Here is a 25,837-nt window from a genome sequence, read left to right as displayed (position 1 = left end):
CGGAGGCCCGCCCGGCGGCCATGTTGGGTGGGGGCGGAGTCACTTCCGCCCCGCTGTCGGCCATGCTTGTTCGGGGCTTAACCGGGCGGCCGAGGGGCGGGGCCGGGATGGGATGGGCGGTGGTTTTGTCGTCGTTGTTTTGTTGTTGTTGTTGTTTAAACGCGGGCGCGGCGGGTGGGGTAGATCGCTGGGGCTGGCGGTCTGCGCGCGAAGCGTCGCGGGCGTCTGAAGTCCCGCCCGGTGCAGGTGCCGCCTCGCGGCTTCCGAGCTCTGTGCCCGCGGTCCGACTGCGCCGTCTGCTCGGGACGCCCGAGGGCCCCGCACAGCTCGACCACGTCGCTGGCGGCGGCGCCTGCTGGCACCGGGCGTGCAGCCTTCTGTGGCGTCGTTGTTATCGTTGTTTTCTGGGCCCATGACCGAATGCGGTACCCGGGGTGGAGTCGGAGTCCGTTCGTGTTCATGGGCGAGAGCAACTGCGCGGTTGTTCCGGACCGGCTCTTCCCTAAGGCGCGCGTCCGGTCGTTTTGCTTTGGTTTTTCTTTTGAGGTCCATCAGTTCTTTGGGGCTTTCGTTATTTCAAGAGCGTTATTTTTATCACGAAGGATGCACTTTCACCCGCGTGGCGTGGAGCGTGGTGGGCCTAGAGGAAGGGGCGCAGTGCCTGAGAAACAGCGCCTGGAGGTGCGCGGCGGGGAGAGTGGGGCTTGTTTCTTCTACGGACTTCCAAGACCCTTCTTTTTAAAAAACCGTTTATGATGGAAGAGTTCATACTCAAACTAACATGGAGAGGATGGTGTAATGTGCCCACCCGCCAGGTTTAACACTAAACCATGGCCAGCCATCTCTGTATCCCTACCCTCTTCCTCCCCTACCCGCTGCCTCTGTTATTTTGAGGCAAATCCCAAACAGCAACGATTTCAATTTGTAAATCAAACCATTCATTTATACCTCACACTAGCCCTGCCTTTTACAGATGGGTAACCTGGAACCCCGACGGGCAAAAGGGTTTACTCAGTAATAGTATGATTTTCAAAGCCTGTACACAGAATTAACTAATTTGGTATACACATCAGCCTTGCAAAGTAGGTAGGGATATTTCTATTCCGTGCATATTCCATGCAAAAACCCGGAGAAGCTTATTTGCCCACCTGAGTTGCATAGCTAATAAGGGATGGGACTCACCGAGATCTTTGAATTCCTGGCTTGTGCCTTTTCTGCTTTGTCACACAACTTTCCATGGACTCAAAACACTCCGTGGTGCCAGGTCTGCAATTTGCTGTCACATCAGTTGCATTCTGCAGGGGACATTTTGTTGATGTTGGCGTGCCCAGCATCTGTGGAATGTCTTTTCTGTATTTGGGGAAATGATGTGTGTGTGGCAAGATCTTTTCCAGGGATCCCTCACAGCTATGGTGCAAGCCTGTGGGCCTGGGACTTTAAATGGCGAGCCAGTGATGTCAAGACGCAGCAGGGGCATTGAGTCCAGCTGGGGCTCCCAGCTGCCTGTGCTGGCCATGCTGATGGTGGCAACTATGGGTGACCACAGTGAGGCCTCTCATCAGAATTGATTGCCCAGTGGCATGCTTTGATTGGGTTCTGAATGTTTTTGCTTCCCTTTGTTCCCGTCTGTCCCCTGAGCCTGGTTCTCCAGCTTTCCCAGCGACTGCATGAGCTCTCCAGTATTTTACTGATAAATTTCATTTCTTTGAAAATCAAAATCAGTTTTGGTTGCTTGCCCTAGAGTCCCTAACCAACACACCCTTCCAAGTTTCTAGCTCCGTAGGAGTTTGGCTGAGCAGGAGGGAGGCATGTCCAGGCGTCAGTTTTGGTGGGGGGCCTGGGGGGTTAGTATGAGGGGGCTTGCACTATGCACACACCTGTCATGTCAGATAGAGAAAAGCCCAGCTGGGGGCCACAGACATCTCCACTGAGGGGTGTGTTCTAAAAGGAGAGCGTCCCCTCTGCTTCCCCAGCCAAGTTCTTCTGGCTGCCCTGAAGATGTCACTGTTGCTCTTCTGCATGCAGAACTGAGCGCCTAACGGAGGCTGTTACCAAGCCTTCCTGCACTGGAAAGAGCGCTGGAAAGGCTCTGGGCGCTGGAGGTAATGTGTCTATGACTCTTTACTCTCTTTGTCTCCTTTTCCTTCCCCTTCTGCATCAAGGTCCCGCGTCCCCTTCCTCTTCTGTGGTTTCTTTGTTTGTTTTGGTTTGTTTTGTTTTTGCTGTCTGGCCCTCTCAGAACCAGGAGGGAGGCCAAGAGCTTCAGCAGCTGGACAAGGCAAGTGCTGGGGACAGAGGGTCAGAGATGAGAAACTAGTCTTTTTTGTTTTTCTCAAGGAGGCACATGAGCAAAGGGCACTTCCGAGGTTTATCGCCATCATTTTGTTTTGATTTAGGGAGGAGTGCGCCCCCTGCGTGTGGGGGGCGGGAGGGTGTCTTCGTGTCATTTTCTTCTTTTACTTTAAATCTTTAGGGGTAGAAGATATCCAGTGTTTACATTCAAGAGATAATGTTTAGATCATCCTGGGCTTCTGAACTGAAACCTGGGCATTCTGCCAATTACAATAGTTGTAATTTTGAGCCCCATCTAGGCACTTTGCATACGTTACCTTTAATCCTAACAATAATCCTACAGCATAGGTGGTCTTATACTTGTTTGAGAGATAAAGCCAGGTTTGGCAGAACCAAGTAACCTGCCTGAGATTACACAGTCAGCAGTCAAGCCTGTCTACACATCCCGGTCAGCCTGACTCTAAAGTCCTTGATCTTTCTACTTTGTCACATTATTAGCTTCAAAGAAAATTTCAGAACATCAAGAGAGAGATGGGCCAAACAATTCTGACCAACATTCAGATGGTGCCCACGCTGCTTCCTACCTTCTGCAATTGTCTCACCATTTGGGACCTGAGCTAGAGTGTGATTTGGGGGCACGTGGCACCTGCTGGGGTGGTCAGGCCTGGTTGCCAAGTGTCTGTGTGCTGGAGGGCTCACTTTCAAAACTGGGAATTTGTCCTGACATGTTTGCTTTCTCTGGGCCCACTGGCATTCTGGTTTCATTCAGACTGTTGAGGGGACAGATTTGTCCTTACTTTTTAATAGAAATACAGAAGGCAAGGCAGCATAATGCCTAAAATAGAAGAGTTCTTAACTGGTCTTTGCAGAGACCACACGTTCTCCTTCCCTTATGTGATATGTGGTCTAGCATCTGGGAAAGGGTCCTGGAGACCTTGGCTCCCAGGCTGAGTCAATAAATATTTGCATGATGAATGAATAGTGTCATGCATACAGAGTGTCACAGAATCACAGAGTATCAGCTCAAAGGGTGTATTGGAAAAGGCGAAAGGATCTCCTACCATTAACTACCTCATAGTCAAAATACTGAAGGCAAATAAGACAGTTCTCACCCATATCACAGCCTCCTCACGGACTTGTTTCAGTCCCTCTCCTTTGACGTACGGTGGCCGCAGGTTGGGCAGGTCCCTGTTCAGTCTGAAGAGCGAAGCTGAAGAAGACTCACCCCAGACCCCCCAATGATGTTGGAGGGAGGGGCATCTCCTCACAGATTTGGGATGAGATGGGGGCTGGCCATACCCAGAGAAAAGAGAACAAGTGGAAGAAGCAAGCTTACTTGGGGACATTAAAATAGGTTCACCTCTGGGTGTGCTAGAAGAGACAGAGAAGGAGAGAGAGAAAAAGAAAAGGGGAGGCAGCAACAACAGATTAAGAGGGAGGGGAGGAAAGATGGGGGAATTTGATGCTGCAAAGGGCAGACCCTGTCCGTAAGAGGAATGCCGGGGCTGGCGCGAAGCTTGGACTCCGCACCGCGGCCTGGGGGGATTCAGACGCTGGGTGTTTGCTCTGAGCCAAGATGCCAGTGGGATAAAGAGCCTAATGCAGTTGTCTTGACGTCTTATCTTTAGAGCCCTCTTCATCAGCTGTGTCTGCGGGGCTGACATTTGTGGTTGAAGGGGTGGCTATTTGACTTAACTGTTTGCAGATTCCTGAGACTCTGCCTTGGACAAATAGGCAGGCCTCACCCCTGATGAAAGGAGGCTGAATGTCTGGGCTGCACACATTCTCAATACCTTGACTGAAAAAAAAAGGTGGCAGAAAGGTGAAAAGTTCACGCTGTACCTGTGATGTCCTTAAATTAGTGCGTAATTGAATACTGTGTTCACGAGCTCTGCGCTAGTTGCTGTGGAGGATACAGAAGACATTTGATTAACAGTCGGTGGCTCTGTAACAGGCTCAGACTTCTTTTCAAGTCCCATAGGCTGTCTTTTCCCTTCCCTACCGTTCCAGCCTAGCTGCTGAGCCTTTCCTGGCCGTATTGAGAAAATCAAGGCAATCAGACACAAATGTCCTCATGTGAAATCTGCTGCATCTACTGGCCTGCTTGAATACATCCTTAGACCTCCTATGTGCTCTCTTGTTAGAGCAGAGTGTTCCTGCTCCCTTGACCTCTCCACTTGACCTCTGGATCTTACTTCCTGCCTTTTGGAGGCTTTACTTCCTTTTCTCTGCCGTATTATTTTCTCCCACTCGGCTGGATCATTCCCATCACAGGCATGCCCCGCTTTTCAAAAGTTTGCATTAGGCCCCTTTGCTTTTAAGCAAGACCTCCACTGGTACCTGTTTTCGCTAACCAAAAGAAATCCGAAGAGGATTTTCACTTTTATGAAAAACAGGCAAAAAGCGCAAACAGCATCCAGTGTCGGTTTTGCAGAAGCCAGGCCCTGATAGAGGCAGCGCCCCGGGGCAGCGAGAGGGGCGCCCAGCCCCTTTCCCTTCCTCCCCCAGGACACGTTCAGCATCCCAGCAATCAGCCGCGGCAGCTCTGAACTGAGTCTGTGAGCATCTGGGCTGTATCTCCATTGGTTTTGTGTGTCCGTTACCAAGATGTGTCCCAAAGTATCAGAAAAGACTAAAAGAGGTGATTTTTTGGGTGTGGGGTGATTCATTCAAATTCATTTCCCATAGGAATTAATGTAATTGCTTCTTTGTGCCATTTTGGTTACTGAAACGCTCTGTAGGAACACTCAGCTTTCGGATGGTAGGTAAAACCTGGATCTTAAAAATATTCTCTGGTGTCTGCCATCTTACAAACTTGCTCTGCTGTGTTCACGCCACCTGTCTGCCCCTGTCCATCTCTCCTCTCTGCATCAGGACGGGATGTCTCCAGGCCCCTCCGGTTTTCTTCCTCAGCCCTGCCCAACAGGGCTTCTCACATCACCGCCCCGTCGAGTAAAAACAAGGAAGGCCATCTTGCCAGCTTCGGCTGCTTCTCGGTTTCTGGGCCTTTCGGCGTAGCTGACCTGGCCCCTGTGGACACTGTTTCTTCTTGGCTACTGCGACATGCCCCGGGGCCTTCCCTCCTACCTCATGAGGCACTTCTCCATCATTTTTGCCATCTCTTCCTCCTCTGCTTGACTTCTCATGCTGGATGGGCCCAGGCTCGAGCTTTAGCACCCATCCCTTCTGGGTCTGAGTTCCCTGTCTGGGTGATCCCCCGCATCCCGTCCCCATGGCCCTAAGAGTTAGAGGGTCACTGCGGTGGTGGAAATGGAGAGAAAGGAACCGTGCCTGTGGGTGATGCCTGCATTTGTGACTCCAGCCTGAGGTCCTGCAACACCCCAGGCTCATCTCAAGCTTCGCGTGTCCAAAATACTAACTCTGCCACCCATCCTGCTCTCTCCCCCAGGGCATCCTCATCTCAGGAAAGGGCACCACCCAGTTATTCATGGCTAGAGACCCAGAGTCATCCTCGACCACCCTCTCTCTCACCCTCTACACCCCATCTATTTACAAGTCCTACAGACTCTTTTTCCTCCAAAATAGGGGTTGACGAACTTTGGCTAGCGAGAACCAGGGTCAGTGGGCTTTGCATGCTCTATGGTCTCTGTCACTCTTCAACAAGGCCACCATAGCAGGGAATCAGGACTAGACAGGATGTAAATGAATGGGCATGGCTGTGTTCCAATAACACTTTATTTACAAAAGTAGGCAGTGGGGCCCTCTTTGGTCTGTGGACCATCGCTTGCTGATCCCTGATCTGCAGTCGGTCCCTCTCCTTCCTGTCCATCCTAGTGCATCCCCTGCTCCAAACCTCCAATGGCTTTCTGCCCCGTGGGCGCAGAGGCAAATTCCCATCAAAGACCACCAAGTCCCTGCCTGGCCTCACCTGTCCCGGCCCTCTACTCCTACCTCACCCACCTTCCTTCTTTTTCAGAAACAAGGCGTGGCTCACTTCTCCCTAAGGTCTTCACTCTGGCTGTTTCTTTTCTTTTTACTTTAACTTCTTTCTAGAGAAAGAGTGTGGGCAAGGTGGAAGAGGGGCAGAGGGCGAGAGAGAATCTCAAGCAGGTTTCACACTGAGTCCACGTGGAGCTGGACGTGGGGCTCCATTCTCAGCACCCTGAGATCATGACCTGAGCTGAAATCAAGAGTTGGATGTTCAACTGACTGAGCCCCCCAGGTCCCTCCTCTGGCTGCTGCTTTTACCAGATCTCTACATGGGGGTCGCCACCTCTGAGAAGCCCGCCTGGGCCACCCCCATCTAAAGTAGGAAGTGCTGACTTTTACTGGGGGCTCACTGTATGTCAGCCACTGTTATAGACTCTGAATATAAACAAACTACTTTATTTCATGCTCACAGTTTGCCGAATTCACAAATCCCTCCGAACTAGATCCTGTTCTTATTTTTACTTTATTAAGGAGGAAATTGGGGCTGAGGGAGATTATATAATTTGCCCCAAGTCACTTAGGAAGTAGCAGAGCTGAGATATAAACCAGACTGTCTGGCTCTGGGGCCAGTGTGCTTAACCACCTGTCTACTGTCCATGTATTTTCAACAGAGCATCTGTCACTATATTGAGACTTCGTGTTCCCTTATTTGTTGTATTTGTTTGAGTGTCTCCCTTACACCAAGGAGGGGAAACTTGGTCTGTCTTTCATCTCCCTGAATTCCCGGCTTCCAGAATAGTGTCTGGCAACACAGTAGACGCTCATTATGTTCTTAGTGCACGGATAATAATTTACTTTCGTAATGGATTAATTTATTGGTATGCTAACAAATCAGTAAATATTCAAAGTACACCTTACCTTAGAATTCCTATGAAAGAAAGAAAATAATCAGCTTTACTCGAATTTCAAAAGTGTGGAATGAATTCACCTTCTGATCAGTCCTCCCCTCTCCCCCAAATTAGGTGAATTCTTTGCATTTTTGAAGGTTGCTTGTGGAATTAGAAAAAAGCAAAACAAAACAAAACCTCCTCTCCATTTTCACCATCTTGTTCCCTTATGTTGGTGCTTCGGGGCTGTGTGTGAGTGTGGTCACACAGGTCGATACCGTAGGACAGCGATACCGGGGGTTAGCAGAAGTTCATGGAGAGGTGGTCACTGCCGACCTGGTTGAATGTCTTCAGCTTGAAGAAGCAGATCGGTAAGAGAAGCTGTTCTATTACAATCCCGCTGCCCTCGCCTCACCTAGAAAAGAGCAGTAGCCTCCCAGGCATGCACAGCCGCCACCTGAGAATATTCGGCTGGGAGAATACAGTTTGGTGGGATATTTCCCTCTTGGATATGGCGAAACTGAAGGAATAGCTTGGGAAGAGCATTTCCTAGTCTGCCTTTCCTTGGGATGAGCCACTGGTAGTTCCGTGCCCCATCTTGGGATTCACTCAACCTAAAATTGTAAGTATCAACAGACATGGGCTTAGGACATGTCCATTTCAGAGACTCGGGCCCGTGGAAACAGAGCTCTGGGGAAGCTGCAGAGCAGTAGAAGGAGCTGCTGTGTTTGCAGGAAGCTGTGCTAGGCTCTACCTCTCCTAGGTTGGGGGTGCGTGTTTGTGTGGTGTTTTGTTTACGTCCTCCCAGGTAAAGAGACACATCAACCTGCTTGGCCCGAGACTGGATGATAAAAACTCTGGATCCTTAGACACAAGAAAATGTGAAGTTTGGCTATTTGCAAATATAGTTTGGGAGCACATGCAAACAACTGGTTGAAATGTATTGAATAGCCAGGTTGGTTTTTTCACATGCTTTTGGTGTAGGTAGGGGTAGGGGAAGAGTATCCTACCTGACCTTGACATTTGAGAAGCTGTGTGCAGATACCTGCCAAAGGAAGACCATAAAATTGTATTCTGAAGTGTGAGTGTCCCAAGCAGAGTTAAATCTTTGGGAGCTGACCACCCGGAATACTCTGTGGGTGGAACTCAAACCCTCGACCCCCTTTGCATCATCTAAGCCATCCGATGGTTATTTTCTGAAAATCCAGTTTATCCTCTTAGGAATTTGAGAGTGCTGCTAACACTGGAAGGCCCCCAGGGCCCCTCAGCTGCACCCATACCTAAGGTGGCAGTGTTTCTGAGCTCCCTCCAGCTATGCTAGTAGAGTGTGGGCAGCCTTGAGAGTGCTGGGGTCCCGACATGGGTGCTGGCCCGTGCATGGGAGTGCTGGTGACTCCCCACGTGCCTCCTCCCTGCCGCCCTGTCCCTGCTCTGTGCCCCTCTCTGCTCTGTGCCTTGAAGCGGGCCTCTGTGGACTGCCTCCCTTGGCTCTCTTACCCTCTGGCTCGGGTTGAGCTCAGCTGTGGGAGGAGATCAGAGGGGTCCGCGGTGACTCTGGCCCTGGCTGAGTTACTTCACAGGTACATCTCCCTTAGAGTCCCACCGTCTCCATGGCTGTGGCTCTCACTGGGCCCCAGTGACATCATCCCCTCCCTTGTCCCTTCAGCTTGAGGGCTGGTAGAGGTTTCTGCCTGTATGGAGTGTCCGGGAGCCTCATCCGTTTCTTGCTGATGTCCTTACGCCCACCCACACCTCTGTACACAGTTCCTTCATTACATTCATTTTAGCTAACCCCCTTTGAGTGTGCCATCTGTTTCCAGCTGGACCCAAGAGCAATACAGATGGTTACAGACCCGGGATTAGCGGCATGATCCTCTCCTTCTGGCTAGAAAGGAGAGGCCCCAGGTCGACCACGGTCTCACACTGGAGGAAAAACAAAGAACGAACTCAGCAGTTTCTAACATGTCACCAACTGCTAAGTTTCTAGAATGTTTCAGCAAGAGGAGGCTCTGTTTTGGGAAGTGGGACGTTATATCTCCGGTCCATTCTGGAGGAGACCAAAGTTTAGTTAGGCTTGGCAGGGGAGGAAAGCCTCTTCTCCAGAAAAGAACACCCCGTGTAGATAGAAAATGTGTACACCTTATCGGCAGACACATAATGCATTTACTTTTCTGCCCTAGACCGGCTTTCATCTTGCATCACGTGGTTGGTGCTAATGTTAGCACCAGCTAAGCTCTCCACTAATGGCAGGATTCGAAGCGATAGTTTAATATTAGCCAATTTGGAGAACGGTCAGTTGTTTAACAACTGAAAAGTTTCTGGTCTTTTTTTTTTTTGCTGTGATTGAAGGCGAGGGAAACCTAATATTTACTGGGTACCTCTGTGTGCCTGATAATGTGATACATTTTTAAAAATATTTTCTTTCACCCAGTCTCTTACACAACTCTGTGAGGTTCATGGTGTTATCCCTGAGCTTGGGCTCGAGAAGGTCAGGAACATCTTGTGGGTAGCAGGGCAATGTGGCAGAGTGGCTCAGAGCGCAGGTTTGGACAAGGGATGCAAGTCCACCACGCCTCGGTTTCCTCGTCTGTCGATCGGGTATTAGCTCCTGCGGGAACTGAATGAGATGATGCCTAGAAAGTGCCCAGCACAGAGATTGGCCCACTGTGAACACTCCAAATATTACTCATTTCTTTTCTGGTGTCAGCAGATTTGTAGCTAAGACCCTGTTTTCAGCAGCTAGAAATTTTCATTATGTTTTGATTTTGAGTGAATGAAAAGATGAGAAGGTGATAAAAAGCTCTTTTCTTTGACCTAATTTTAAAACACTTGGTATTTCCCCGTCATCACTTTTGCCATTAACAGGACTGGGCATGTCCTCATGGCACATTGAGAGCACCCCCCGCCCCCACCCCTTCACCGCGCTTTACCGTGACCTAGCCATGCTGTTCCAACTGGGCTCCAGAATGTGGAAGCCATCACATGGGCTCATGAAGGATCAGTCTGTGGACCAAATGGGACTTAGGCGTGGTTGTCTATTTCAAAGTGTTGTTTTTCTTTTGCTATCAAATGATTGCTAAGACATCTAGAAAATGTCTTGTAGGCTTTTCCTGGGGCTTAGAGTTTAAAAAAATATCCTAAAGTTTCCAGGTTCAGTGTTTTGGGAAACCTGGAAAGTGTGGGTTATCTCGTGACCTAGGACCGTGGCCCATTTTCCTGTATGTGTAGAGTCTTTTTCAGAGGTAGATGGGAGCAGAGGTGAGCTCACACAGGTGGCCTAATGAACAAACTTCAGTCTGAGTCCCTTTGGTGGGGAGTATGTTTTCATGGGAAGGTAGTTTATAGAGCAGTCCACTTGCAAATAAAAAAAAATAATAAAGTCACTAAAAAGCAATGTTTGCTTCTTGCTTTCTAGCATACACAGTCAATTATAACAGCAAAGATAGAGGCCAATTTATCTGACATACAGAGAAACAGACACATTCACAAAGATAGCTAGAACTTCGTTGAAGGCAAAGGCAGTTATAGCAATTTCATCTCAATACTGGACATGCAGGAATGACATGTTAAGAAGAATAACCACATTCACAATACCACCAGAATAATAAAAATAGCTTGCATGCATACCTAGTTTTGACATATTAAAACCATCCATCGCATCACAGCATTGACACTGGTTTTGGAGTCGGGGCTGCTGAAGGCTTTTTTTGGATGTTCCCTGGTTTCCTTGTGTCCACAGCATGGAAAAAGAAAGAGAACTCTGTAAAGCCTTCACAGATGTGGTAGGAGAGGGTCCAAAGGCTTGGATTTCATGACTTCCATCGCCCCTAGGAAAGGGATGGATGGTAACAATGTCCGCACCCAACACTGCTCAGAAGAACAGAGAGGGGTGAAATGTAGTGTGAGTGCCATAGGACGAGTCTTCAGTCTCCTGTGAGAATGACTGATAGACTGTTTGTAAAAACCCATTGTCATTTCCTAGGGAGTGACGGACAGATTAGGGAACACGGAGTAAGTCTACTTTTGGAAAGATGCCATACACGTTAAACTGTCGTTGAACATGTTGTCAGAGTCAGCTCCATATTCTGTTCTTTCTTATTGATGTGGTTTCTCAGGCTGTTGGAAAGTGGAATGGAGTTTTTTTTTTTTTTTTTCCTGGAGGAAAGGCATCTGAATCATTCTGGAGAGTCGAATCGTCTGCTTTTGCTTACCATCGGATAGGGTGAGCTTGGAGGCTGCTCATGGCATTTGGTTGTGTGGCTGGGCTGGCTGATTTCCTCCTCCAAACAGATGGAAAAGCAGCCTCCATGAGCTGGTTGTTCTAACCAGGAACTGTTTTCTCCTGTTCAGCTGCGTAGTAGATGGCTTCTATCTGAGGCCAGGCCAGGACCAGAAGCCGGGATTGTTGGGGACAGGAATGAGGCCTGGCTCTGCATCGTCCATCCGTAGGATTAAATGCCTCTGCAGACTATTTCCTTCAAAATTGCTTCTCACTTTCTTACTTTGTGAAAACTAAAGCGTGCCTTTCTATTGTTTAAAGGGGGGCATTGTGGACTTGTCAAGAGAAGGCATTTTTAAAATTTCAATATATGTCTATCTTTCAATAAACATTAGAGAACACTCTTTTGAAAGACAGCTGGAGGGAACGGCTAAAGGATGTGAACGCTGATGAACTAAATTTTTACAGCATGAGACTCCCTGCTCAAAGGTGCCCCGTCTCCTATGTTGACACTACCCAAGGACCTCTGGACCTCAGCTGACTTGGCATTCTGGATGGCGAAGCCCACCTCCGACGTTAGGCTTCACTGCTGATGCTGTCTGTCACTTCAGTGCCTTGCTTTGGTGCGTCTCCAGCAATGAGGGTTGACTTCATTGATCCTGGAGGCAGTGAAGGAAGCCCGTGAAATTCCAAATCCTCTAAAAACCCATTTCCATGCTGACCCAACAGCCTAGAACCATGTTGCTGATGGCAAACCAGATTTTGCATCTGCTCCGTTGAACTAGAAATGTTCTGTTTAAGGTTGAGGAGGGATGGGTTTCCTCGGCTGCAAAGACTGCCCCCAGCGAGGCCACATGCAGCAGGGCTGAGGATACGATGCTGTCATCTTCTAGCCAATGCGCCCTTTGGAACCAGGAGAATGCAAAAGGTGGTTGTGCGAAGGTGCAGGGGAGAGGAAAAATGAACCACCTGTGGTCTGTTGCTTCCCTGAGCAAGCCTGATAAATACTATGGTGCCCATCCACCTGGGAGTTAGGAAGAGAGATTCAGGAGACTATTTTAATCTGCTAAAAAGCATTTAAGCTGAAGGCAAACAGAGTGAGTCTTTATCCAGCTGAGTCTTTGCTCCAGAAGTGTCTAGATTGCAGATGGTGGCACAGCTTTCTTCTCCATCACGTACCAGCAGGTACTCAAAAAGCACACGAAAGGAGCTGACATAGCTTTCCTGAACCCCGGAACTGCCCTGTAGCAGGATGATGGACAAGGGGGAGACTTCTTTTATGTTGGAGAGCCTCTTTGTGGAGGTGCTTCATGCCTGAGGGAGAGAACTGCAGTTCATTTTCTTGGTGGCCAAGCATCTCCGCTTTCCCCAAAGTGTTCAACCTCAGATTTGTATTAAGAAGCATGGGGGCACAGAGCTATCATAATCAAAACAGTATGGTAATGGCATAAAAACAGACCCATAGATCGGTGGAACAGCACAGAGACCCCACAGATAAACCCACGACTATATGGTCAACTAACCTATGCCAAAAGAGCCCAGAACAGACAATGGGGAAAGGACAGTCTCTTCAATACATGGTGTTTGGAAAACTGGACAGCCACATGCAAATAAATAAATAAATAAAATTGGACCTCTGTCTTACACCACACACAAAAATCAACTCAAAATGGATTAAAGGCCTAAAAGTAAGACCCAAAAGCGTAAAACTCCTAGAAGAAAACATAGGCAGTAAGCTCCTTGACATTGGTCTTGGCAATGATTTTTTAAAAAAGATTTTATTTACTTGAGAGGGAGGAAAAGAGAGAGAGAGAGAGCACACGCAAGAGCCGGGGGGGGTGGATAAGCAGACTCCCCGCTGAGCAGGGAGCCCAATGTGGGGCTCGATCCCAGGACCCTGGGATCATGACCTGAGCTGAAGGCAGACACTTAAGTGAACCACCCAGGCGCCCCTTGGCAATGATTTTTTAGATTTGACACCCAAAGCAAGGGCAACAAAAGCAAAAACGAACAAGTGGGATTACATGAAGCTAAAAAGCTGCTGCAGAGCAAAGAACAAAATGAAACAGCAGCTCACTGACTGGGAGAAAACACTTGCAAATCATCTATTTGATAAGGGATTAGCATCCAAAATATATAAAGAACTCATACAACTTAATAACAACAAAAATTTGGTTAAAAAATGGGCAGAGGATCTGAATAGATATTTCTCCAAAGAAGATATACAGAGAGCCAGCAGGTACATGAGAAGATGCTCAACATCCCTCATCATCAGGGAAATGCAGATCAAAACCACAATGAGAATATCACCTCACAGCTGTCAGAATAGCTATTATCCAAAAGACAAGGAAGAAATGTTGGTGAGAATGTGGAGAAAAGAGAACCCTTCTGCACCGTTGGTAGGAATGTCAATTGGGGCAGTCCCTTGGAAAACAGTATGGTGGTTCCTCAAAAAATTAAAAATAGAACTACCCTATCATCCAGCCATCTCACTTCTGGGCATTTATCCATCCAAAGGAAATGAAAACAGGATATCAAAGAGGTATCTGCGCCCCCATGTTCATGCCAGCATTATTTATGATAGCCAAGACATGGAAACAACCTCAGTGACCATCAATGGATGAATGGATAAAGAAAATGTGATATATATATATATATATATATATGTATATCATACACGCACACATACACATACATGCAAGAGAATATTATTCAGCTATAAAAAAAAGAATGAAATCTTGCCATTTGTGACAACATGGGTGGATCTTGAGGGCATTGTGCTAAGTGAAATAAATCAGAGAAAGGTAAATATGATATGATTTCACTTATATGTGGAATCTAAAACAAAAAACCTACAAAACCAAGCTCATAGAAACACATGACGGATTGGTGGTTAATAGAGGTGGGAAATGGCGGGGGTGGGGGGGACAGTGGTAGACGAAATGGATGAAAGGGCTCAAAAAATACAGATTTCCAATTATAAAGTCAGTCAAGGTGATGTGTAAGGTATAGCATGGCCACTATAGTTAATGCTGTATTGCCTATTTGAAAGTTGATGAGAGTAAATCTTAAAAGTTCTCATGACAAGAAAAAGAACATTCTAGAACTACCTATGGTGATGGATGTTCAGTGGACTTGCTGTGGTGATCATCTCATAGTGTGTGCAAATATCAAACCGTTATGTGGTACACCTGAAACGAATATAATGTTGTCTGTCAGACCTCAATGGAAAAAAAAGCCAGCAGCACGGGGGGCAGGGGTGGGGGGGGGAAGAAATGATTGTTAGAATCTGTCCTCAGTGAGAATCCATTTGAAAATAAATTTTAAGTGATTTTTCTCCAAAGAAATTGTGTGTTTTTTCTTATGCAAAACTATTGCTGTTAGCAGAACACGTGCTTCCAGGAGGTTGACTAGTGGGGATGATTTGTAGTTTTGCCAACTCTACCTTTTATTTTTTCTTTGAGGTGACCTGTTATTTGCAGGGACAGACAGCAGGGTGGGGCCAGGAATGCAGTCAATGGTCAGGCACGGAGTCTTCTGCCTGAAAAATTGGCTTATACACAACGTCCTGCTCCCCATAAAAAAAAAAAGAAGAAGAAGAAGAAAAAGATAAAGAAAGTGTATATCCCTAGACTTCAAATGCGTGAGTCAAATTATAGTTCTGTCCCTCCACTGAAAGCCCTGGAGAATCTCTGCATTGGAAGTCTTGCCTACAAGATATAGAAGGTGTCTTGCGTGTGAGCACATGTGCGTCACAGCGTGTACCACACACACCAGTGACTGTCCCCCTCACATGTGTGTGCCACGTGTGTACTCCACAGCGTTGCCTGTGTGCACGGCATCGCGGGGGTGCGTGTGCCTGGGAGCACAAAACGTAGCGAGCCTTAGGGGAACGTCCCTTTGTCCTGAGAAGTAAGATGCTGGCGAACGTTGAGAAAACAACCAAGGCTTCATTATGTTATGAGAGAACCACTCAGGTTTCTTGTTAAAAATAATACCCATGAGGAAAAATATCCGCCCTCTCAGTAATGGCCACTCTCCCTCGCCTGGGGAGGAACCTCCACAGGGACTGGTACCCCAGCCATCAGCGAGGAAGTGTGGGGAGCACAGCCCAGGAGTGGGATTGCAGCTCCTCCGAGGTGCCTGGTGAAATCGACAGGTGGTCCGGTAGAGCTGGCCTGGTGAGTTTATAGGTAGTTGGGTAGAGCTGACCGTGGGGCTTCCTCTTGTGAGCCTAGCAGTTTCCCTCTGGGCCCCTGTTCTGGCCACTTTGCAATCTGATCTTTGTAAGGGCCTGGGACAACTGTGTCTCCCCCTGAGCCCAGGGTTAAAGCTGTCTGATTGGGTAGGACCAGTGACTGCCCTGCAAGGGACCTGCTCTGTGGCTTAAGTGATCGGAGGCCCCAATCACTGAATAATGGGAGTGGGCGAGGCTGTGGGATGCCATTTCAGATTTCTTTTGGAGTCACGCTCCTCCACAGGCTTTTCTACAAGGACAGGGCCATTGTATGTGTGACCAGCCCTCGCAGGACCAGGGGCAGAAAGGAGCCACCTTCCCTCACCAGACACCAGTATCCTGGCAAAGAGGTCTTCTTCTCTCCCTCGTCTGTCCCCTCAATAATGCCAGGGAAGAAGAGGGGTGAAAACCGAAAACATCTCCCCTTCCCCTCCACCCACCTGAGAATGGGTCTGTGTGATCCATCTCCTGTTGAAAATCTCTGTCCGCTGGGAGGCAGACATCCACGGAACCCAGTGAGCAAGCCACAGCATTTCATTTACTATGATACTCACTTTAATCTCAGGGGAATCAATAGTTTTATATTCAGCTTGGTTAGGTCTTGGCTAATATTTAACTCTGTTTTGAAGCCCAGCCCAGATACATATAACCTGACACATCTAAGGGGGAAAACTAGGTGATCGGCCCACGGGCTGACACATCTGGTCACTGCAGAGTTAAAGGAAGTGTGGTGGCCGGTGGGGGTGGGAGGCATGGACACTTGTCCCGGAGTTGCTATTCGCAACCCTAATGGTCTGCTGACTTGGGTCATGGACCCAGGAAAGCCTTTCAGCTGGTAAGTGGAAAATAATCCCTGGTGCCGACTTTCCAGATGAGCTGCTAGAAAAAAATGTGAGACTCCACCTATGGGAATGTTCCAAGAAATCCACCTATTAGAAAGGGAACAACCCGTTTAGGTGAAGGTTCACTCTGATAGAACATTTGATAGGAAATTTGCTGGGTTTGAATCTGGCAAAAGTGGGGATCAGACAAGTGACCAAATATAAATTATGACTTATAAAGCTCAAATGCTTGGCTTGCCACCTATGGTGATTTTTTATGATGCCACATGGTCCAGAAAACACTAATGGGACCTTCCCAACCATCTATGGAGCCTTTTGGGAATTCTCTTGCCATCTTCCTTCAACTAGGCCAAAGTTCACTTCTGCCTTCCCTCTTAACTTAGCTGTCTTGATTGGACAGTCACTCTTGGAGCTGATTAGGAACACATATCCCAACAGACATTCCTTCTGACCGCTCTCAGTGACCAGACTGTACACTCTTCTGGCACGGGGCTCCTCTCTAGCCATCAACACTTGTATTTGGCCACAGAGAGGAGGTTAAATCAGTGTAAGCAAACATACTCCGGTTCCTGGGCAGCTCTGGAAGTCCCGCACACCAGCCCGCATTTTCTTCTCTGCCTACCATTTGTGATAGATAAATAAATCCATGCAGAAATAAAAAGAGTTATAGTTTTAAAATGAGACTATAGGAAAAGCTGTGACCCCACAGTGCATGCAGTAAAATCCCACACTCTTACTTCATGAGAGGTTGGCTGCAAGTTCCCCTAGGACTTCCTAGCAGCCACACTAATGAAGAATAATGTTTCCTCCTCCTCTACCTCCTCTTCTTTCTTCTTCCAGAAACAAAGGAAGGAAATGCAGTGTCCCTCTCCTTGTCTGCCTAGACTGTCCCAACCTATGGCACAAACTCCACCAAAGTGCCAACTCCACGTTCCATAGTCAACTCTGTTACTGAAACACAAATTAACATCATTCAACACAGGCCACAGTGTCACATTCTCTTTCCTGATACCTCTCTCGCCAGATCCACTTAGGTGTAACCAGTTCTTAACTACCCATGCTAATGGGTGGGTAAAAGAGTAGCTCGCATAATCCAAATGACCAGCTGCCCTCAAATCAATGGAGTGGCCTTACTTTTTGTTCTCTCCAGCATCCAGCAGATTTATGTTCATAGTTAAATGTTGAGTGGAGGTTCAGCTTACATTTCGGAATTAAAATTGTGTTACCATTGAAATTAAAACGTTTATTCCTCTTTTGGAAGAACGAAAACCACCAGAGAGCCAGTTATCCTTGAACGAGATATTTCAAAAAAGTGGAGAACTCCTTTTCAGAGAGTAGCAACATGCCGGCTAATTTGGACAGAATTATAGCTTCAGTCTTCAAGGCCCCTTAGAACAATCATCGTGCTGATGAGCACCAACCGTCTACCTGGATAGACATGTTGTATGAAGACTAGATGGCTGCTGTGGGCCGTGGCCTCCTTGGAGGAGGCAGTGTCTGATTGCAGGGGCCTGAGCGCTACACAGTCAGTCTTCTCTGAAATTATTTCCATCCGTTCTTGGTCCCTTGGAATCACTTTCCTAAGTAAAAAAATCAGCCTTTATTCAAAGACCCGGGAACATCTCATATTATTAGTAATGGTAACGTTGGGTTTAAAGCATTTCCTTCCAAATCTTTGCTTGGGTTGTTTAATGGGCGGGGGAGGGGGAGGAGACGTGGTCACCTTCTATCCATTGTGGCTGCTAGGAAGTCCTGAGCGGATGGAACCTGCAGCTGACTTTTCCTTTAGTAATAGTGGGAGATTTTACTGCGAGCACTTTTGGGTCACAGCTTTCCTTAGAGTCTCACTTTGTAATTGTACCTCTTTTAATCTTTGCATGGATTTACTTATCTATCATAATATTACCGAACACATTTTTCTAGGCCACAGTAAGTACTTTTGGAAACGAGGTGGCATGAATAATATAGACAGAATGAAGGCAGCCCATTAACAGTGGGCCGCCACAGGTGGAGTTCTTAGTCATTCTGTCAAACAGCCTTTGCTCAGGGAGCCGGAAGAGGAAAGCTCATTTTTACGGTCAAATCTATACGTGAGACACTAAAAGTGAGGCTTCCATAGGAACCCAGAGATAATGACATCCTCACAAACACCCAAGTGTATATTTCTTCAGACCCTGGTGATCGGTGAAATGGGCATCATCTCTTATCTTTGTTTGTAGGTGAGCTCATCTACCATTTCAGGGACAGAAAAGTGTCATTGATGGTGTGAAGTGCCATCAATTATGACCGTGCTTGAGGAATAGCTCAGAGAGCCAATGGCATTAAAGGTGGATGTTTAATGTGTCTACTGGGCAAGGAAGGTGGTACAGGCGTTACCTGTGAGGGACGGGACTCCCTCCAACACTCCTCCTCGAGCACCTTCTACGTGCTACTTATTGCTGGGCTGGTGCACGTGCTCATGTGTTAGGAACAGGGTCCTCAGGTCTTTAGTACACTGTGATTTTTTTTAGTGCCTAGCTTTGTATCAACTCCTTAAAAAAAAAAAACCATGGAGGAGTCAATTGAACTATATTTCCAGTTTCTTTCATTAGGAAGCCATGTCTGGCATTTTTTTAAAAAAAGAATTTCATGGTTTCTCATAAGGGCATATTTTTGCTTTATTCTTCCTCATTTATTTTCATGGTGGGGAAAAAATAAAATGCTTTCCCCATGAGAATTGCAGTCCTTTTTTTTTTTTTTCTTTTGCCTTTTGTGTTGGTGATTTCATCCACTCTCCCCTTCCATGGCTCTCTAAGAAAGACTACAGCAAATTAAGGAGGGAAAAAAATGCAATCTTATAACAAAGCAGGCTTTGTTTTGATAAATACAGTAATCAATGGCCCCAACCATTTATGTCGTTTTGAGGAAATGAATAATTCTTTGATTATATCCAAGAAGAGAAAACATAGGAATTTATGTTCTGGGTCCTCAACTGTCTTCTCTCTCTCCCTTCTTCCTTTGATCTATCTTGCCTGAAATTAGTAAGGCCAATACCCAGGGACAGAGGTGGGTTTGAGAGACTGGAAGCTTTAAGGAGACCTCTTCAAGACAAAGAATACAAAAATATCTTACTTTTACAATTTTTTTTCAAAAGCATGTGGTCATGTGAAAATACTGCCCAAGCATGAGAGATCCCTGAAGCTTAAACTTTATTGGCTTTATGGCAAGTCCATTTCTGCAGGTACCATACTGTAATAAACGTCCACCTATACTAGGCACACTTCAATTTGCTACTTGTGTACTTTTGAACACAGGAAACATAGGTAATGACTATACAGGGGCTAGGGAGGAGTAGAATAGATCAGTATAAATGTAAGACCACAAGGTTACATATTAGGTTTTAAACACACAGATATACTTTTTCTATTTTTGTTGAGCTTCACCATTTCTACAGATCATACCCAAGCATGATCTCTTTTTCTCCTGACTTGGAATTGTCTGCCTGCATTTAAATGTTCACTTTAAGGGGAGGGGGGATGGTGTAATCAATTTAATACGTTATCATTCACTCAGACAAGCCAACTCAAGCTCTGTTCTCTGATTGGACTCATGCTGAGCAATTCCCTATTCTAGAAGGCAGGTGTGATAGGTGGGAGGAAGGAAAGGGGTGGGGGCAGGGAGCACATGCTGCTTGGCTGAGCTTGGCGTGTTATTTATTTATTTGTCAGGCAGTTCAGATACTGGTCTGGAGGTCTCCATTGAGGAGGGTCCTCTGGGTCTCCGTGGTCTCATTCAGCCGGGATTTGTCCTGCTTACTGTCACTCCGTTCCCCGTCATCTGTGCCGCTCACCTTGACCAAGCAGAGGACATTCTGGAAGCTCTTCTTGAAGTTGTCAGACAAGAAGGCATACAGGATAGGGTTGGCGCAGCTGTTAGCATAGGTGAGGACCACCACAAAGTCAAACATGCCTTTAAGGGCTGGGGTGGGACTGATGGCCACAGAGACGGAGGAGACATTGAAGATGTAGAAGGGAAGCCAGCAGAAAATGAACACAGCAACCACTATGGACACCATCCGTGTGACCTTCTTCTCAGACTTTTTCCTCTTGGAGGAACCCACACGGATTCCAGAGGACTTCACCTTGATGATAATGAACAGGTAGCAAAGACAAATGATGGTGAGGGGCACCAGGAACCCCAAGATGAAGGTGTAGATAATGAACCCTGTGTACCATGCCCCAGATTCACCTGGCCAGTTGATGGTACAGCTGCTTCTCCCCCACTGGTTGCTCCGAAGCCCAGCATATATCATGATAGGCAAGATGACCAGCAGGGAGACTCCCCATACGGCCACATTGACCATCTTGGCCGTTCGGGGTCTTCTCCACTTGGCAGACTTGATGGGGTGGACCACAGCCAGGTATCGATCAATGCTCATGACCGTCAAGCAGAAAATGCTGGTGAACTGATTGATGCCATCCACAGTCATGACCACCCGGCAAATGGCCTTGCCAAAGGGCCAGTGGACCAGAGCCACCTGCATGGCCAGGAACGGCAGACCCAGCATGAAGAGCTCATCTGCGATGGCCAGGTTGAGGATGTAAATATTGGTGATGGTCTTCATCTTGGCATAGCGGAGGATGACATAAATGACAAGTGTGTTGCCACACAATCCAATGATGCAGACCACAAAATAGATGAACGTGAGGACTGCATTGCTGGTCAGATCATAGTATGGCTCTGTCTGGTTTGAGCTATTGGCTGCCACCATAGAGCCATCAAGGTCAAACGGCGGGGAAAGCCAAGTGTGGCTCTCATTGAGTAGCTCATACTCCATATCCATGGCTGCCTTACACTCTTAGGTTAATTCCAGCCAGCCAGAGATCTTACTCTCACCTTGATGTATCCTGGAGGCAAAGGATCGACTGTGACATCTGCAAGGAGAAAAGGAAGATGGGCCTATCAGTCAGAGGCTACTTAAGCTCTCACCAGCCTTCCGTGTTTCTGGTTTACCCTCTCAGACAGACTCTTCAGTTGAAACGTGTGTTATCTTGCAACCTCAGTGTTAGAGCCACCAGCCCACTCTCATCAGTGTGCAGACTGTTTGAGTTGTTTTTCCAGTGGGGGGGAAGGGTTTGGGTTAAGTCATCATAGTTTATCTTGTCATCTTTGGTGACGCACACGTGGGAGATGGCTGTGGCTGGGAAAAAAAAAAAAAAAAAAAAACTAAAAAACAAAAACAAAACCCGTACTTTGATTCTTAAGAAGTTGACTGGTCCAGCCCCTGACTCAGAGGGATCTGACACCAGCATTCCTGGCCTGCTCCCCGTGAGGACATCTCTGCTGACCTGCCGACTGCTTCAGAGTCTTTCCATTCTGAAAGCCCCAGAGTGGAAAAATCCCAGACTGTAGAGGTAAAACAAACCAGGGTTCCACCAGGAAGCCCATGTGACCTTGTGCCAGGCACTTAACCACTGTGACTCTCATTGGTTAAAATGGCGGCATTTTAACCGGCAACCGGAAGGTTAAGGGATGAAATATATGTGGAAGCGCCTAGCATTGTGCAGGGCTCATAATCAGGACTAAGCAAATCTCATATTTCCCCCTTTTCTCCTCTACCATCTCATTTATCTGTAATCGACTGAAAGCTGCCCACAGAATGAGCAAATTTATGGTCTTAAATATTAAAAATAAAAATCTGGCTTGCTTTTATAGTTAAAATGCATGATTTAGTTTATTTTGTTTCTTCTGTTTTTGTTTCTCCAATACCCAGTGCTTGACCTCCACATGCCTCAGAGAGTCTCTCAGGGGGATGCTGCTCCAGGACGCTCATCTTCTAACACTCCAGAGGATTTGCCTGGGATCCCCCTGATTAAGGAGGAAAACAGGAACCAGGCGTGAGGGAGGCAGGCTCATTCACAGAAGTGAATTCCAAACAAGACCGTAGCTCATTCACACTCATTATCCCCTTGATCTTCCCAACCGTCCTATGACGTGGGATAACCAACTCCATTTTACAGGTGAGAAACCGAAGCTTAGGGAGTTTAAGTAATTTGCTTCCATCCCCTGTATATAACTGGTGGAGCTGAGATTTAAACACAGGACACCCGACCCTTCTGCACTTTTCACAGCATCCTTATCTGCTGCTCAGTGGGCTGGAAAAACGAGTGACTGAGAATTGGGCTTTGGTTTAAAACAGCTGACTCCTGTTTTACCATCATGCTGGGAAAGTAATTGTAACACTACTGGCTTGGCTTAAGATCTAAAACAATAGCTCATCACATAAGTAAATGATTTATCTACTGTCATGCAAAAACCAGTGCTGGGGGGCTTCTTTGTTCTGCACACCAGGGATACAGGCATGAAGGAGACATGACTGGTGCCCTCTAGGAGGTGACAATTTAGGAGGGGAGACAGGCAGAGGAAGCCAGCTCATCTAGGGTGTGAATTGCGTGGAGAAATGAACACAGGGCTTAAAGATGCCCTCCTTTCCTGGAGGATTCCAAGGAGGCTTCATAAGAGGAGTGTTTGGGCTGGGTCTTGAATATATGAATAGCGACGCAGGGAGGGCAGGAAGGAGGTCGTTCCAGGAAGAGAGAAGACGGTAAAGGGGTGGTGTGCTCAGCACACAGTGGGAATAATTCACTTGGCGGACACATTTCCCCTGAGCAGGGCACTTTCCCCGGTGCCTGAGTGAAGGTTAGAGATTGCTCCTTTATGCTTGGAGAGACTGCTAATTAGCTAGGGGGGACTTCGCTAGCAACAAGTACTCGAGGACCCTTGCCCACCTTTGCCTCTGATTCATTCTGCACTGCCAGGCGCATTGTTTACCCTCTCTGTGCTAATTTCCCTACCAGACAACTGTCTGTAAAGTGGGGTCTGGGCTTTATGGCTGACCTTTCTGCTAAGTACTTTGGGGACCCAGGATTTAATGTCTGCATTGGGTAAAAAGCATAAACTGGCAGCTATCAAAAAGAAAAGGTGTAAAGAAACCATTTTTGGTATCCCTGGATTAATTTGGGTTGTTCCCACTATTTTTCTGTCTTATCAGTACTTTAATTCTACAGACCCAGAATCCCATTGAGGCCACCTGCACTGGAGTGCACATTAATCACAAGCATTTCCAGGGTCCCGTCTATGTAACATGCAAGGTCACACTCCAATATCTGGGTGAGTCTGAAGTACCCTGGGTGGCAGAAGCTCTGTCTAGAGCTTTGGGGATAGGGATGATGATGGTCCAGGTGGGTGAGGGAGAGTCAAATGCTGACCTCCAACCCTAACTCTGCCTTTTTGGCTGGAGTCTCAGTCAGTGGCATGGAATTGCATGGGGTCAATGTTTTTCTAAACAGGCTGAGAAGCACCAATAGACAGCGTACTGAGCTCAGTGAAAGTGGAGGAGGAGGTAAGCTGGAAAGCCAGTCCAGAGTGGGGAGGCTCCTCCAAGGAAGAAATGAGTTTAAATCACAGTGACTCTGATTTCATTAACAATGAAGCCTGCTGCCTGAGGTCTCTGGGTGACTTCTGCTTCATTTGGGTCCCAGTGAAAGTGGAGCCCAATGCCAGGCAATCAATACTTGTTGGATTGTGGTTCAGTTAAATGCACAAGGAAGTTTGGTTTTCTGCTTGCTTTATTTTTCAAGCCTAAGAGTTACAGACCCTGGAAATGGCTGGTTGTTGGTCTTCTCTGAACTGAGTCTGGGCTGTGTTGGAGAGGAGGGTGAGAATGGTCTGGAGCATCCCTTCCTTTTCCCAGAGCCGAAGAATTGAGCATGGGGATGGGGACTGGGTATCAGGAACCCTGCTAAATCCTGTTCGACTTTAGCTTTTCTTTTCTCTCCGGCATTCCACCCCCGCATCCCTCCGCCACCCCCATTCATTCCCCACCGCCACTTTTCCAGTGGCCTGCTAAACCGAGTAGGTCTCACGCTGCCGCCAGAGCTGAGCCCCACCAGCCGGAGAGACAATAGCCAGGTGTGGGCCACCGCGGCGCTAGAGCACCTAAGGAAAGCCCAAGCAGCGCTGGCTAAGGGCATGGGGGAGTGGTGAGACTCATTCAGTTCCCCGGACTGGCACAGAAAATCCTCATCACTCAACTCGATGGCTCTCAGATCCAAGGGTTTCCTAAAGAATTCCCTATTTCCAGGAGGACAATGGGGGAGATTAAAGACCGTCAGCTCCCCAGTTTCTAATCGCGGGGTGGGGGGTGTCGAGACATCAGGGACAGCTGGGAGCAGGGGACAGCCGCCTGGGGACTTGGCCAGCACCTCGGGGGCACGGGCCACTCAGGGATTCGGTTTTTCCTAAGATAGGCAAACTGTCCTCTCCTTCTGGGTGCTGGGGGAGCAGACCCTAGACCTCTGGGCATCTGTCTCCCAGGCAGGGAAAGGAGGAACAGAGAAGCGCTCCCTTTTCTCTGCTCCACCGCCTGCCCCTCACAGGCTCCGATCTCCAGATGCATGCGGGCAGAAGCCCCCAGCAGGGACACCCCCCTCCCCACCCCAGCCCAGTCTCGCTCTCCTCGCGTGGAGGTTCTTTTGCAGGTGGCTGGGAGAGAAGTTGTCCCTGTCGCAGCTACCACCTGGACGAGTCAGCTGGGGGACGAGGACTGGACAAGGGCGCATGCCACGCACACCAGCCTGTGGTGGTGCGGACACGTCCGTTCCTGCACACGCGACCCACAGCCCCCACTCACGCCGGGACAGCCGCTGTCGTTCGTTGCCACGTAAATCACCCCGCAAAAGGCACAGGGCCGAGAACCACGCACCGGGACCTCCTCTCGGGCACACCGAGGCGCGCACCACCATGCAGCGCAGATGCGGCCGGGGGGCTCAAGTGCGTCTCTCGTTCTCTCTCTCACACACACACACACACACACACACACAACACGCGCCCGCACACACACACACACACACACACACACACACACTCCCACACGCCTCACCTTTGCTTTTCCGCTGCAATTCGCTAGCTCCGCTCGCCGGCACCCAGCGACTGTCCCCAACCCAGCCGGGCGCCCAGGCGCGCCGCAGCTTGACCGGCACCTGGCGCTTGGCGTCCTGCGTTGCCGGCTCCCGCCCTCCCCTCGCGCCGCCCGGAGCCCGAAGGGCCCGCAGACCCCCGGCGCAGAGCGCGGACTGGGGTTCGAGGCGCGGGTGGCTGCGTCTCCGGGACTGGCCCCGCGGAGCCCCGGCCCCTCGGCACATTTCCCCACGCCCCCCCCCCCGGGTTACGTCACAGCAGCCTCGCTCCGCCCGCCGGTCCGTAGGAGGACCGGGTTGAGCCGCGTGGAGAATCCGCCGGGGGCTGCGGGGGGCGTGCAGGGTCAGCGATCTCGGCCGCCCAGACACTCACGCTCGTGGCAGGGACACGCGCTGCTTTCCCTCTTACCGCTTTCACAGAATCGGTTGTGTTTCACCCAGCGTATTCCAGGCAATTAGGGTGGCGGCCCGGGGGACCCAGACTTGCGCCGGGACCCCTGCCATCTCCTCCG

The 25,837-nt window shown here is 48.4% G+C and overlaps 1 protein-coding gene across 4 annotated transcripts; it reads right to left on the bottom strand.

Annotated features, from left to right (window-relative positions):
- Positions 1-10,387: 10,387 nt before the first annotated feature.
- SSTR2 (somatostatin receptor 2) lies at positions 10,388-25,512 on the bottom strand. Of its 4 annotated transcripts, XR_003515398.1 has the most exons (4): positions 25,289-25,512; positions 20,198-21,281; positions 14,400-14,857; positions 10,388-12,603 (listed from the first exon to the last, which is right to left on the bottom strand). XR_003515398.1 is itself a non-coding variant. In XM_027568469.1 (3 exons), the coding sequence occupies exons 2-3, from the start codon at positions 21,188-21,190 to the stop codon at positions 12,598-12,600; spliced, it is 999 nt and encodes a 332-aa protein (XP_027424270.1). In that variant the 5' UTR covers positions 21,191-21,281; positions 25,289-25,512; the 3' UTR covers positions 10,388-12,597. The 4 variants fall into 4 exon arrangements, 3 of the variants coding, with proteins under 3 accessions (XP_027424270.1, XP_027424268.1, XP_027424267.1); XM_027568469.1 differs by lacking the exon at positions 14,400-14,857; XM_027568467.2 differs by lacking the exon at positions 10,388-12,603 and having other exon boundaries at positions 14,053-14,857.
- Positions 25,513-25,837: the final 325 nt, after the last annotated feature.

Source organism: Zalophus californianus, chromosome 16 (assembly GCF_009762305.2).
Source record: "Zalophus californianus isolate mZalCal1 chromosome 16, mZalCal1.pri.v2, whole genome shotgun sequence".
In the NCBI taxonomy this organism is placed as follows: Eukaryota; Metazoa; Chordata; class Mammalia; order Carnivora; family Otariidae; genus Zalophus; species Zalophus californianus.
Note: the sequence above shows the minus strand (reverse complement) of the source record. Positions and strands in the feature narration are given on the sequence as shown.